We start from the raw sequence: 15,726 nt of genomic DNA, 5'->3' as shown, positions 1-15,726 counted from the left end.
GGCCACCTGCCAGCAGAATTAAACTTAATTCCCACTTCTGTCCTCAGAAAAAAAAAAAACATCACATTGAATCGGGTGTCACCGATCAAACAGTCCCCATAAAAAAAGGTCAGCTCTGCCTTCACTGCGCATGCATCATTTCTGAGCGTCAGCAGCGATTCACAGATTATCACCTCGTTTCTGCGTCAAACTACCTCCAGTCATCATCTGTCTCAGTGAAAGATATTTGAAGCTTTTGTGCAGCAATCATTTCCAAATAAATTCAACATTATTTCATAAAAAAGACGAAGGAAGCAGTCAGAGTGTCGCAGCAGCACGTCTGAGTCTGACTCTCTACACTCAAAGCGGTCAAAGGGAATAATGCGATTATTAATCATTTTAAAGTCAGTTTTAAGCAGAAACGAGTAATCGGTCCATTGCTATGGGGAACCGTTCAGTCTGCACCACCGGTTCGTGCAGCTCGTGTGTCCAGCCCAGCGCGCATGCACGTCAGGTGAGTGCCGGCCGGCTGCAGAGCTCGGTGGCTGGAGGCTGCTGCAGTGTTCAGTCACCTCCAGAAGCGCTGGTCCTCTCCGATCATATTAAAGGAAAAGTGTGTGTCGACACCTCACAAGTTGTTTCATATGTTGCGCACGTGTTGAGTCGCAGAGACGACATGGTGAGGGGAACAAGGAGCCCACCTGACCATGTGGTGAGGAAGTCCATCACGGCAAATTTTTTGATTTGTTTAAAATGAAGTGACACGTGGGCGTCGCCCCACGACTGAGGTGAGGAGATGGTAAACGGCTGAGAATTTCCTCGTAGATGGCATTCACAGTCTGTTGCAGATTGATGTTGATGTTCCGCTGCTGTGATTCATTGACAGTCTTCTCCGTTTTCCTCCCACAGACGGACAAGAAAGACCCGCAGGGCACCACCTCAGTGGCCGGCTTCGAGGTGCTTCTGCAGAAGCAGTTTAAAGGCAAACAGATGCAGAAAGAGATGGCAGAGTTCATCCATGAGAGGTAACCATAAAAAAAGGAGCAATGATTTAACAAGAGCAGTTTGAACTCTTTATATCTCCTTCTCCTGACAAAGACCATCAATCTGCAAGAGCTGGTTTCTCCATCAAAGCTTCAATCACTGCAGTTTTACAGTTACTATGGTAACAGAACAGACATGAAAATAATAAATGATTTATAGAAAGTTTGTTCACTGGGTCCCTCCAATGGGTAGCACATTACCCAATATGATATCATCAAAGTCTAGTTTTCTCTGTAAGGTTCATGGTTCTGATCCTTTATCAGCAGCAGGTGAAATCAGGCTAAATTCCTCATGTTTATGACTTAATTTCTCAGGGCATATGGCACCAAAAAATAAAACACAATACATCAATGTTTTCATAATTGTTTTTATTTAGAATATTCAGCTCATTTGACATTTTATTAGTGATATGCCCTTTAAATCTTTCAGATGCTAAAAATGTTTTATAATTACGCCTCTCATTTACTTCCCCCACCAAGTCCGGTTCCCATTTAGAGCTGGGAGGACTGAGACAATGTCGATTAAGTGTCTTGTCCAAAGACACAGACCGGTAGCATGACAACATAACATCAACATATTGGTAGGCTGGCTCCTGATCCACTCAACTACCTCAGTGGAAAAGGTATTATTTAGTTAATTTGATTGCATATGTTCTGAACAAACCGGTTCTGTTTATTACCTTTATGGACAGAATTTCAAGGCACAGTCAGGGTGTAGAGGGGGAACCACAGGATCTCATCTCTGCTGTTTGCGGATGATGTGGTTCTGTTGGCTTCACCAAATCAGGACTTTCCGTGTGCACTGGAGTGGTTTGCAGCTGAGTGTGAAGCGTCCAGGATGAAAATCAGCACCTCCAAATCAGAGGCCATGGTTCTCGACCGGAAAAAGGTGCCTTGCCCTCTTCAGGTCAATGGAATGTCCTTGCCTCAAGTGGAGGAGTTTAAGTATCTCGGGGTCTTGTTCACGAGAGAGGGACGGATGGAGCATGAGATTGACAGACGGATTGGTGCAGCATCTGCAGTGATGCGGTCGTGGTGAAGAGAGAGCTGAGCAGGGGGGCAAAGCTCTCGATTTACCGATCGATCTATGTCCCAACTCTCACCTATGGTCATGAGATTTGGCTCATGACTGAAAGAACGAGATTGTGAGTACAAGCGGCCGAGATGAGTTTCCTCCACAGGGTGGCTGGGCGCTCCCGTAGAGATAGGGTGAGGAGCTCGGTCACTCGGGAGGAGCTCGGAGTCGAGCCGCTGCTCCTCCACGTCGAAAGGAGCCAGCTGAGGTGGCTCGGGCATCTTTTCCGGATGCCCCCTGGACGCCTCGCTGGAGAGGTGTTCCGGGCATGTCCCATTGGGATGAGGCCCCGGGGAAGACCCAGGACATGCTGGAGGGACTTCATCTCTTGACTGGCTTGGGAACGCCTCGGGGTTCCCCTGGAGGAGCTGGGGGAGGTGTGTGCGGATCGGGAGGTCTGAGCGGCTTACTTTGAGCTGCTGCCCCCGCGACCCGACCGCGGTTGGAGTGGAAGAGAATGGATGGATGGATGATTGAATATCATCACATGAGTAAAACCTTGAAACCATCAGTGCCCTTTCAAGCAGTGCCACAAAGCTTTTATGAAGTAACTATCTAATAATGGTTTTAGGCTTTTTTTTTCCATTGTCTAACACCAGAAGAGATTTGTCTATTTTTGCTTCATCACAAACTGCACTGACTGAAGAAGCAAACCTGCTCACAGATATCGAGTTTTAGCAGCTCCCAGAATGTTGTGCTTGAAATAATAAAGCATGAGGTTGTTGGGTCCATCATAATAAACACACCAGAGAGAGTTTCACTTCCACTGGCTGCTGCTGGCTTCCACTGGTAAATATGTCCGAGACCGAGTGGGCATTTGTTCATTGCCCACTCGGTTTTGACATTCGTTCATTCGAATGTCAAAACCAACATGACTAATCAGGAATTCAGTCCGAATTGAGACCTCATGAAATTCTGCCTGATTAGCATCACTGATACAAAAGCTCCGTTCATGTCTTGAACCTGGAAAGTTAGTGAGTGCCAGTTTAGATTCACTCACCTCTGAGTCCGTTCAGCACACTTAGATTCAGCGCTGACCTTTGCCGGCGGTATCTCGGCATTAAGCCTCCAGAATGAGCCGTGTGACCTTTTTTAGGTGGCAGATTTACTCGGGTGTGGATGGTAAAATGTGAAACTGCTGCAGGATGTGATGTCACAAAGGGCACAAACCCTGAAAGGGTCCTCCGGGAGAGTAGGAGCACATCTTATTCCATCTGTCAAATGGAGACACAGACGAGAACAGCTTCACAGAAAAACACTCTGTTCTGCAAAATCATGCTGAAAACACTTTTTCTTTTTTCCACAAACACTGTGTGAGTGTTGCTGTAGAAGGTTCAGTGTTGTGTTTGTGATGGAGCCAATTTGTTGTCCTGCAGCCGTGTGTGTCATCTAAGCACACAGGTTCTTCTTGATGAAAGCACTTCCAGCTCTCAGCTCGGCCGTTCACATGCTGGTGTTTGTGTTTCAGGATAAAGATTGAGGAGGAATATGCTAAAAACCTCTCCAAGCTGTCTCTGAGCCCGCTGGCAGCACAGGAAGAAGGGTGAGTGCGGCACAGCGCGCCTCAAATGTAACACTTCTCTCTATAGAGGAACCAAAGCATGAAGCTGCTTCAGAGGACAATCACAAACGGGTCAGGAGTCTCCAGTCTGATGACAAACATTCTGACTCTTTAACATCTGTGCCCATTTTGTGTGTGTGTGTGTGTGTGTGTGTGTGTGTGTGTGTGTGTGTGTGTGTGTGTGTGTGTGTGTGTGTGTGTGTGTGTGTGTGTGTGTGTGTGTGTGTGTGTGTGTGTGTGTGTGTGTGTGTGTGTGTGTGTGTTTGTCTGGTTGTTGCCTTCAGGGTTGTTTGTATGAGACATAAGTTCTGAAGCATGTCCGCCAGTATTCTTATGTAATGAGCCCAAACACGTGGCTCAGAGTGCAGCACGCATGACGGCAGTTTGCATCCAATATGAATCTGAAAAAAGTTTTTTTTTTTTTTAAATCTAAAAAAAAACATAAAAGATCAATATCTAATAATAACTAGAAATAGGACTATTAAAATGGATTCTGTTTATTCCCACACTGTTTGATCCACTTTTCACAGACAGAATAGTCCTTGTCCTTGTCTTTGTTTTTGTTTCTGTTACTCTTGTCAGCAAAATAATTAAATTCTTTGAACACGTCCCCTAATCAGGTGTCACATGGCAGTAAAATGTGTTTGATATGTTGTATGTTTTTGTCTTTTTAGTCTACTTATAAAACAGAATAATATGCTCCCATCCCTTTTTTCTATTTATTAGATATTATAGGATTATTAACCGAGTGAGAGGTCTGTACAGGGAAATATCAGACCGAGGTGTTCGTACAGACCGAGTGCCAGCGAAGTCCGTACGAACACCTCGGTCTGATATATGAGACATACTGCCACAACACCGTACAGACCGAGCAAACCAGGTTAATAATACATTTATATATATATATATACATATATATATATATATATATATATATATATATATATATATATATATATATATATATATATATATATATATTTACATACATGCAAACTCACAGTGTCGCCCAAATATGCTTCTGAGGGTTTTGAGCTTGTTCACTTTCTTCACCTCCATGAAGAACTTGCTAACAGATTATCTGCTCGTTAGCTGGTAAACTTTCAATCTGTGTGTTTTTCCAGTGCTGTTTAGATATTTATGGAGTATGTTCATGTTCAACTTGGTTTCTCTGTGTTTTTACCTTCCTGGTTAGTAACGAAAATATGTGTTGTGGACCGATTGTCATGGTAACCGGTCCAATATGGGAAAATATCTTACCGGTAATATACCGGTTTTATTTTTATTGCAGTCTTATATTCACATATAAATTAATTTTACCGCGACAAATTTTCTTCAGACATTCTTTACACTCCCCAAAGTTACTGTCGTTTAAGCAGAGAATATAAAAAAGGTTCAAAAATAAAAGCAAATTAACCACTTTTGTATAATGAGAACATTTAATGTACTGTTGAATGTTGCTGAACAAAAGACAGAGAGGCAGGCTTGTGACCAGAAGAACCTCGGTTCGATTCCCCATCAGACAGAGCAAAGTTGCTCCCGATGCACACTGTAGGAAACTTTTATTAAGTGTTTTTAATGTAGCACTTTTCCAACTGATGCAGATGCGCAAAGTGTAAAAGGTGCATCCACATCAGTTGCAAAAGAGCTACATAACATGTCCATTCACCCTTTGATGACTTTACAATACCTCATCACTTTTCCATCACCCCCCCCCCCCCCACCCCCCCACCCCCGACGGGTTAGGGGATGGAAACATGGACCTTCTCAAGTCACTCAATATGGAGTTCCTGGAGTTCATTTCCATCAATCATTACGAAACACAAACAGAGTGGTAAATCTGTCTGCAGGAGGAGGTTCTTCAAAACTGAATAACTGCAAAAAGGAGACTAGTGAGGGAAGCCACCAAGACTCCCAGGCACCTCCGAAGAAGTGAGTTAGAAATGTCTGAAGATCTGGACATCATGCAACTTTTGTATTTTGCATCACTGGTTGTCCAGCGTCTTTGGGGAGGAGCTGAACAGAGACAGTCTGCCTCAAAAAAAAGGTGGGAAATTTCAGATGCAGTTTTTCAGACCAGACGTAATGGTATCACTCAATCAGCAAGAATTCATTTGCATGACTTGGTGTCACATATGGAAGGCGCAGGTGTTCCAGTCTCTGAGTTGCCTGTCTTGGATGTAATTGATTTCTAAACTGACATGAATTTCTCATAGTTGTTCCAATCAGAATTTACTGAAGTGAGTTTCCTCTGCAGGGTGGCTTGTCTCACCCCAAAAAACGTGGTGTGGAGCTTTGACATCCATGAGGAGTTTACACATAAACCAGGTGACAGATAGTCATCACCCTGTGGGAGGCAGGAACCTGATCCAGGCACATCCAGCGGGGACGAGAACCCTGGGTGGATCCAGAATATGTTGAAGGGATTCTATACATACACTCAACAAAAATATAAACGCAACACTTTTGGTTTTGCTCCCATTTTGTATGAGATGAACTCAAAGATCTAAAACTTTTTCCACATACACAATATCACCATTTCCCTCAAATATTGTTCACAAACCAGTCTAAATCTGTGATAGTGAGCACTTCTCCTTTGCTGAGATAATCCATCCCACCTCACAGGTGTGCCATATCAAGATGCTGATTAGACACCATGATTAGTGCCAAGGTGTGCCTTAGACTGCCCACAATAAAAGGTCACTCTGAAAGGTGCAGTTTTATCACACAGCACAATGCCACAGATGTCGCAAGATTTGAGGGAGCGTGCAATTGGCATGCTGACAGCAGGAATGTCAACCAGAGCTGTTGCTCGTGTATTGAATGTTCATTTCTCTACCATAAGCCGTCTCCAAAGGCGTTTCAGAGAATTTGGCAGTACAGCCAACCAGCCTCACAACCGCAGACCACGTGTAACCACACCAGCCCAGGACCTCCACATCCAGCATGTTCACCTCCAAGATCGTCTGAGACCAGCCACTCGGACAGCTGCTGAAACAATCGGTTTGCATAACCAAAGAATTTCTGCACAAACTGTCAGAAATCGTCTCAGGGAAGCTCATCTGCATGCTCGTCGTCCTCATCGGGGTCTCGACCTGACTCCAGTTCGTCATCGTAACCGACTTGAGTGGGCAAATGCTCACATTCGCTGGCGTTTGGCACATTGGAGAGGTGTTCTCTTCGGTTCACACTGTCCAGGGCAGATGGCAGACAGTGTGTGTGGCGTCGTGTGGGTGAGTGGTTTTCTGATGTCAATGTTGTGGATTGAGTGGCCCATGATGGCGGTGGGGTTATGGTATGGGCAGGCATCTGTTATGGACGAAGAACACAGGTGCATTTTATTGATGGCATTTTGAATGCACAGAGATACCGTGACGAGATCCTGAGGCCCATTGTTGTGCCACACATCCAAGAACATCACCTCATGTTGCAGCAGGATAATGCACGGCCCCATGTTGCAAGGATCTGTACACAATTCTTGGAAGCTGAAAATGTCCCAGTTCTTGCATGGCCGGCATACTCACCGGACATGTCACCCATTGAGCATGTTTGGGATGCTCTGGACCAGCGTATACGACAGCGTGTACCAGTTCCTGCCAATATCCAGCAACTTCGCACAGCCATTGAAGAGGAGTGGACCAACATTCCACAGTCCACAATTGACAACCTGATCAACTCTATGCGAAAGAGATGTGTTGCACTGCATGAGGCAAATGGTGGTCACACCAGATACTGACTGGTATCCCCCCCCAATAAAACAAAACTGCACCTTTCAGAGTGGCCTTTTATTGTGGACAGTCTAAGGCACACCTGTGCACTAATCATGGTGTCTAATCAGCATCTTGATATGGCACACCTGTGAGGTGGGATGGATTATCTCAGCAAAGGAGAAGTGCTCACTATCACAGATTTAGACTGGTTTGTGAACAATATTTGAGGGAAATGGTGATATTGTGTATGTGGAAAAAGTTTTAGATCTTTGAGTTCATCTCATACAAAATGGGAGCAAAACCAAAAGTGTTGCGTTTATATTTTTGTTGAGTGTATATACATGTCCTGCGTCCTACTAACCCTAACCCTAACCTGTATCTTTGGATAACCTTGTGGTCCTCCAGGAGAGGCTGGAGATGGACATTGAGATGAATGTCTGCCATCTTGACAGCCTTCCAGAAACATGATAGAAAATTGATGGAATAACTGCTGAAGTAATTTCAATTTTCAATTTCAATTTATTTTCCTTTATATAGCGCCAAATCACAACAGAGCTGCCTCAAGGCGCTTCACACAGGTAAGGTCTAACCTTACCATCCCCCAGAGCAACAGTGGTAAGGAAAAACTTTATGATGAAAGAAAGGACAAAGTGTTTCTGTTTTAAGCTTGCTGATCTTTTCTCTCAGGACCCTTGGCGAGGCCTGGACTCAGATGAAGAAGAGTCTCCATGATGAGGCCGAGGTTCACCTCAAGTTCTCCAACAAGGTAATGTCTTTTTATTTCGTTTATATCGTTTATTTGTTTTTATTACTAAAACTAAAATCACTGAGGTTCAGGACAGTTTGTGAAAGTATTCCTTTGTGTGGATGCCTTTGGTTTGAACGCTTGCTTTGGGGTCGGGTTTTGTGGTTAAAATCAACAAAAGTAAAGGAGATGTCAACTCACGTATCCCAAGCCTGATGGACACAGATAATTTCAGCCTTGTTGTTGTCAGCAGAAGGACTAAACCCTTCCACAGTCCAATTTCCAGCAGTACAGAGTCGGTGTCCTGGCCACAAATCCAGCCAAAGGGAAACCACAGGCAGGCTCGGAGCATTTTGGAATCCTTTTGTGTCCAAATAATTAGTTAGATGTTCTGATGAGCTCCCACCATCCTCCCTGCTTCATGAACATGCCTGTTTCATGATGGTTGGTCAGGCTGAGGATGAGAAGTGGACTCAAACAAGTGGACTTTCACTGAACTGTGGTTCACTGCTGTCATTTCGTTCAGAGTGACGGAGGTAAATAAAACACTGGGTCAGTATTTGTCTTCTTAGGTTATCAATGTGATTCTGGTCACAGTTTATGTCAATGTCAATGTCAAATTTATTTATATAGCACATTTAATAAAGAAATACTGCCCAAAGTGCTGCACGCACCCAAAAGATAATAATAGCAATAATAAAAAACACAACATGAACAAAATCAGTAAAATGATGATCACAACCAAATCAGAAATCGACTAGCCTGAGTCGAAGGCCAGAGCAAACAAGTGAGTTTTTAACAAAGACTTGAAGATGTTTAAAGACGGGGCCATATGAACATTCAAAGGAAGCCTGTTGCAGAGTCTCAGAGACGCCACCGAAAATGTACGGTCTCCCCTGGTTTTCAACCGGGATCTCGGCACTTCCAGAGTCAGTTGATTGGCCGATCTCATAGTTCGACCTGGAGCATGAACCGACAGAAGCTCGGAGAGGTAGGAGGGAGCCAATCCATTTAAACATTTAAAAACCAACAACAACAACTTAAAATGAATCCTGTAACTGACTGGAAGCCAGTGCAGAGAGGCCAGTACAGGAGTTATGTGGTACCGCTTTCTGGTACCTGTAAGTAACCGCACTGCAGCGTTTTGGACCAATTGCAGACGATGAATGGACATTTGATCTAGCCCACAGTAAAGGGAGTTACAATAGTCCAAACGACAGGTGATAAAAGCATGAATCACTTTCTCTCCAATTCAGGCCGAGGCAGATAAGGTTTAACTTTACCCAGGAGACAAAGCTGAAAAAAGCTAGACTTGATTATAGTTAATTTACTTTTCAAATTTAAAAGAACTGTCAAAGATGACACCAAGATTCCTTACAAACTGGTGGCAGTGGTTACTCAGCAAGCCCAAAGCAGTGGCATCAAATGAGTTCCCAAATACCACAATCTCGGTTTTAGAGTCATTCAGATTAAAACAGTTATGGGTCATCCAGTCCTTCACTTCAGTTTAACCACAAGATCTGTAAAATTTCAACTGACATCAAACTTTGATAGAAATGTGACATCTATTCTGGCAAAGCCTCGTTCCCCAATCTAGTTCCTCTCTTTTCCTGCTTCTTCTCTCCTCTGTTTGCCCTCTTCTCTACCTGTTCCCTTTCCTCCACCTGTTCCCTCTCCTTCACCTGTTTCTTCTCCTCTACTTGTTCCCTTTCCTCTACTTGTTGCCTGTCCTCCACCTGTTCCTTCTCTTCTACCTGTTCCCTCCCTTCTCCTTGTTCCCTTTCCTCTCCCTGCTTCCTGTCCTCCACCTGTTCCCTTTCTTCTACATGTTCCCTCTCCACCACCTGTTCCATCTCCTCCACCTGTTCCCTTTCCTCTACTTGTTCCCTTTCCTCCACCTGTTCCCTCTCCTCTACCTGTTCCTTCTCCTCTACTTGTTCCCTTTCCTCCACCTGTTCCTTCTCTTCCACCTGCTCCTTCTCCTCCACCTGTTCCCTCTCCTCTACCTGTTCCCTCTCCACCACCTGTTCCATCTCCTCCACCTGTTCCCTCTCTCTACTTGTTCCCTTTCCTCCACCTGTTCCCTCTCCTCTACCTGTTCCCTCTCCTCTACTTGTTCCCTTTCCTCCACCTGTTCCCTCTCCTCCATCTGTTCCCTCTCCTCCACCTGTTCCCTCTTCTCTACCTGTTCCCTTTTTTCTACATGTTCCCTCTCCACCACCTGTTCCATCTCCTCTACTTGTTCCCTTTCCTCTACCTGTTCCCTCTCCTCTGCCTCCCCTACATGTTGCTGTAACTACACTCCTTCAGACTCCTGTGCTTCCTGCTGGTGTAGTATTCCATATTTCCATATCTCCATTTCTCCAGATGCACAGATGCTGCTTCTAGAGTGAAAGGATCAAGTTCCCTTTTAAAGAGGAGGAGATAATATCAGGCAGAATCTACTGGATTCTTAATACTTCTTGAACTGATTATTTTACCCGCTTTCTGTCTCCTTTCAATTCTTCTTGAAGAAACCCGTGTGCAGGGGATGAACATCGGCTGTGTCTCTAAGATGACTTTGTCTTTGTGTTTGGTTGTTTGTTTATTTGTTTTTTTAATGTAGCTGTTATTTGCACAATGATGTACTAATTATGACAATGTGCTGTTTTTAGTATAGTGCTCAGTGAACTCTGCCAAATATTTGAGGAAAACTGTAATTACACTTAATGACTGCTTCACTGATATTAGGATGGCACATGTTCATGTTTCAGGGATGTTTGCTTATTTACAGACTTCAGCTTGTGATTTTTGTAGCTGCAGCCACAGAATGATTCAGTCAGAACTGACTTTTCACATTAAAAACACAGAGACCACAGCCAGTACAGGTATATTAATAAGTATTACAATAACTACATATCCAATTACATAATAAATAACTAGAACCAGTGACACGCTGGTGTGCACACTGAAATAACAGGGGACGTGGCCGCCAACAGCAGGAGCTGTTGAGATGTCTGGTACTGGACGTCATGGCTGGGGAACATGTACCGTGTTTTGATGGATATGGCCTTACAACTGTCCACTGTGACACGTGTGTCTGCTTGCTGTCCTCACTTTGACATACATAGAAACATATATCACTGTTGCAATGGGCTGCAGCGTGTGAGCGCACTGCTCACACATCGACAGGCTGTCCCAGGTGAAAAGGACCATCAGATCATGTAAACACGCATGCAATCATCTAATTTCTCTTTTGGTTAAATACGTTTATCTCCTTGTTGATTTGAGGCATTTTACACTGCTGTTATAAGACAGCGATGGTAGCGCAGTGGTAAAGTTTCCATCTGTTAATCAGAGCTTTTGTAAATTGCAGGTTCGAATTCCACAAGTGGCATTTATTTTTTATTTAACGTGAGCTCTGGTCCACATGATGCGATGTCTGTTCTGTGGTGCACTGCCCACAGGACACACGCGTTTGGCCAGACACACACACGGGGCCGACTGGACACACCGGGCCAGCAGATATAATAAAGACATAATAAGAGCACACTGTGTCATTCATGTCATGTCATGATGGTACATCTGTGACCATGGGTCATCTACAGAGGAACAGATGGTTCATTCTTGTCTTGTCCGCTCGATAAGAGGGATTCAGTAAAATGCGATGTGTCAGATCCTGCTTTATATAAAAATATAAAACCAGCTCTCCGTCTCTGGGGTCCGACCTTCGTGTCTCCGCGGGTATTACCCGGCGGGGTTGCACAAAGGCTGTTCAAGCTGGTGGCGAGGAGATTCGTCTAGCCGCTCACTGCCTCCATCCGGACGTCCACCCCGCTGACGCTGATCTCGCACCCCGGTCGAATAGCCTTCTTCTGGAACCAGGATACGAGCCGGCCACGCCCGTTAACGGCAGCTCTCCTCTTATGGATCAGGGCTCTTGGAATGTTACTAGATTTTAAATTTAGTGACTCGTACAGCGAGTCCCCAGGATGCGTTAATTTCATTAAAAACCAGACTAACCTTTTAGAGCACTTTTTGATGTTATACACCCAAAAAACTTTAACTTTTACACCTTAAGAAGAATCAATAAATCCAATGTCCGAGCCGTAACACTTTAATTGCATGCTTGGAAATTTATTGCAGGTTTTGCAAGTGCTGACAACATAATCAGAATCGGTCATATGATGATAATTTCACAACAGTAAATCAAATATAATCATAATAATAATTGGCAAAGATTTTTGTTTCTGATTCAATTATGCTGTCTGATCTTACTCTGACTGGACTGGATTAACTTCTCAACAAATTTTCTAGGAGTGAGGGAAGGAGGTTTTTGATGTTAAAATCCCCAGTTCGATGAACTTGGTCTCCTCTTCATCAGCTTTTAGTTGTTAGCTGACCACGATCCTTGTGATGTTATAATCCTTCAGGAAATAAATCCACATAAGAGTTTATATCCTTCAGGAAATAAATCCACATAAGAGTTTATTCCTTCTTCAATCAACCAAAAGTTGATCTAATCCATTCTGGTACGATGTGATGTTCCATGAGAGAGAAAACGTTGAAACTTCCCCACTCAGACTTAAGGCCAGTGATTATTCTCCAGTGCTCTGCTACTCCGTGACTGGACGGCCTGAGTGGGAGTTGAAAACTCTCTCAAACAATCTCTTATGTCTCCAATCCTCTCGCTCCTCGATTCCAATTACAGCTCACAAGATGGTCAAGTCTTGTGATCTCCTCGTAGCAGCAGAGAAGTGGCAACAGCACCTCTCCCTGGAAGAATAACCCCGTTTCCTGTTGTTGTCCAGTTTTTATATGAAACTCTTTGTTGCTGCTGAGTTGATCTTGGTTACCATGGGGATGATGGTGATTCACAACCCCCTCCCTACTCCTCTCTCTTTTACTGGAAGCCATCTGGAGAACTCATGTCCTGGCTGTCAGTAAATCTATTGTGCAAGTTTCCTGTTTTTCTGCTCAACACATCTTTTCCGAGAAACACATCTTTTCCGAGAATTCATACTTTCTAAATCATGTCACATCAATCACATTTAATCATATTCAATCATTTCAACTCTTTTTCACATAGAAACCATTCATATGATCGTATACAACATTTTCATTCATTATTATTCATTTCATATCTTATTACATCTTAATCATTTCAGTTGTTTTTATCATCAGCTCTTCTGGCCTCGCTTGCGACATCACTAACTTCTTCTTTTTCCTCTGCACCCTTTATGAAAAACAACTGTTTAATCATTCATTTTACTTATTTGTTACATACCTTTTCTAATCAAATTTTACTTTCAACACATTAATACTTCATTTGATCATACTTTGTCATGTTAAAATCATCTTTAGACATATTCCATCGTTTTCACCACTGAGTTCATCTTGTGGGCCTCCCCATCTGCAATGGAAAAGTCCAGTATGACCTCACTTACTCCGGGAAAGTACCAAACACTGTCCAGTTTATTCCAACAACATGTGTATTAATCCAATGGCACGTATTATATTCCAAGATGAAAACAAGCTGAAAGCAAGCTTAAAGTCATCTTTCTTGACACCCTCTCCATGACTTGAAGCTCTGCCGATCCCTTTATACTTCCATAAAAACATCCCCATCGTCGTCGACAGGGTGAAGGGTGAGCACTTCTTTCTCATCCACGATCGGCGAAAGAACAGGAGGAGCTGGAGTTGAACGACACTCATCCAGCACCACGTACTCCTCTCCGCCCATCTGTAGATTGCTGTCGCCCTCAGAAGGCTGCTCCTCCAGTTGCGATGCTTGTGATGGTAATTCCGATGAAGATGGTGTCGCCTCATATTCCTGAGATGATAATCCGTCATGGAACGATGATGCACATGGTGAAGCGGGGGTCACAGGTGTATAACACGGTGCATCTGGTGTAGGTGGTCGTGGTGATGTATCCTTCGGTTGAGGTGAAGCTTCAGCGTGAATATCCTCAGGCTCAGGCTGTTGAAGGTGTTCCTCCAGGAACACCTGCGTGAGGGCCTCCAAACACCAGTTTATATCCTCGGTCTGCACTCCAACCTCCACAGTGTGCTGTGGAGATGAACGTGGAACTGGTGGTAATGAAGGACCAATGGCCACGATTCGGCCATCGGCAAGATGAGCTGTGGAGAATCTTATTCCCGTAGGGTACATCCACATTTTGGAAAACACGGGGCAATACGTATATCCTTCTGAAGACACTATAGTGTCAGCTCGTATTTGATCAACCACAAGGGAATGCCAAATCACGGTTGCCTCAGCCTCAATTTTTAGGTATGTTGCTGTTGGTACCTGGGGCAGAAAAGATGTATCCTTCCGTCCCACTATTCCTCGTGCCACTTGAACAGCGAAGTTGTTGCTATAACACGTCGGGCACCACAGAGTCGATGTTACCTCCCAGAAGTAGATCGCTTGTTCCAGGGTGGCTTGACAATGAATACATCTTATATCCCCCTGTAGTGTAAGAGGAAACATTAGTTTTTTAACTGTTGAGGTTGTTCCTCTCACACTTCCTAGGGGCAATTTTGGCCACTCTGGGTCAAAGCTTGTGTGGAGCTGGTCCGGGCTTTTATATTCTTGACCATTTCCCCCAGGATTAGGACCTCCCGGGGATATCGATTCATCTCCACTTCCCTCTGGCTTGTTTTCCTCATCACTTTGTTCGGATTCGGCCTGGGAGTCTATCTTGCCCTCGTCTTCATTGTCGAGGATCTGACTTACACTCATATCTTCCATTATAGGATATTGTTCCTTAAGCATTCTTCCTAACCCTTTTAGCCGTTCTGCCATGGACTTAAACTCAGCATATACAGACACTGATTTTGCTTTAACATCAACCAGGACCGTCTCTACTCCCAACAACCCAGCTGTCATTTTTACTACGGAGTCATAACTTTTCTCAGGACTTATTAAGGTGGTGATTTGTCCTCTTTTCCACTCTTCTCCAAGACGTTTGCACCACCACTCAAGCCACTCTCTGGTCCCCGTCTTGTCTTTTGGGACTGGTGGGCTTTCCAAAACGGCCAGGATCTGCCCCTCCTTATGCTGACCTGGATAATATATCCCTAATGTGTGTATTGTTCCTGCCATAGCTTCTTTGAAACTTTCTTCATCAGTTTCTACACTTTGATCTCTGACATATTTTTGAACTGTTTCTGCCCAAGAATCATATCCTCGTCCATACAATACCACTCTGTGTGGCCGAATATCCACTTCTTTTTCCTCGTCATGTTCAGATTCAGGGGTTGCTACGGGTCCTGACTCTTCTTCAGCCATGTTTTCACTGCTTGTTCTTAATACTAACCTTACTGTTTCGTACTGATTATCCTCTCTTTATTCTCTCGATTGCTGAGATTGTCGATTCCACCACTGTCGTCTCCTTGACTTCAGCTATGGTCCTTGTCGTCTCGAGTCGTCTGCCTCTCAAAGCCTCTCTTGGCGCCTTGAGTCAGGGATGAGTGACAGACTACTTGGCTATTCAGCGCTAATTCCAGAGGTTAATTCAAAATCAGCTGCTCCTTTTCCTGCTTCTCCCCTCAGGAACCTCACGGGTTGATGATCCTATTCTCTCTTGTAGATCACCATTTTGCACGGTATACTCTCATACCTGCTTTCT

The 15,726-nt window shown here is 44.1% G+C and overlaps 1 protein-coding gene across 1 annotated transcript in view; it reads left to right on the top strand.

Annotated features, from left to right (window-relative positions):
• Window positions 1-15,726, top strand: part of gas7a (growth arrest-specific 7a) — a 47,865-nt gene that overhangs the window by 18,613 nt on the left and 13,526 nt on the right. Inside the window, exons 4-6 of the mRNA XM_034190538.1 lie at window positions 889-1,004; window positions 3,566-3,640; window positions 8,056-8,134. Coding sequence (XP_034046429.1) covers window positions 889-1,004; window positions 3,566-3,640; window positions 8,056-8,134 — 270 coding nt within the window. The remainder of the gene's footprint in view (window positions 1-888; window positions 1,005-3,565; window positions 3,641-8,055; window positions 8,135-15,726) is intronic.

Source organism: Thalassophryne amazonica, chromosome 16, assembly GCF_902500255.1.
Source record: "Thalassophryne amazonica chromosome 16, fThaAma1.1, whole genome shotgun sequence".
Taxonomy (NCBI): Eukaryota; Metazoa; Chordata; class Actinopteri; order Batrachoidiformes; family Batrachoididae; genus Thalassophryne; species Thalassophryne amazonica.
Note: the sequence above shows the minus strand (reverse complement) of the source record. Positions and strands in the feature narration are given on the sequence as shown.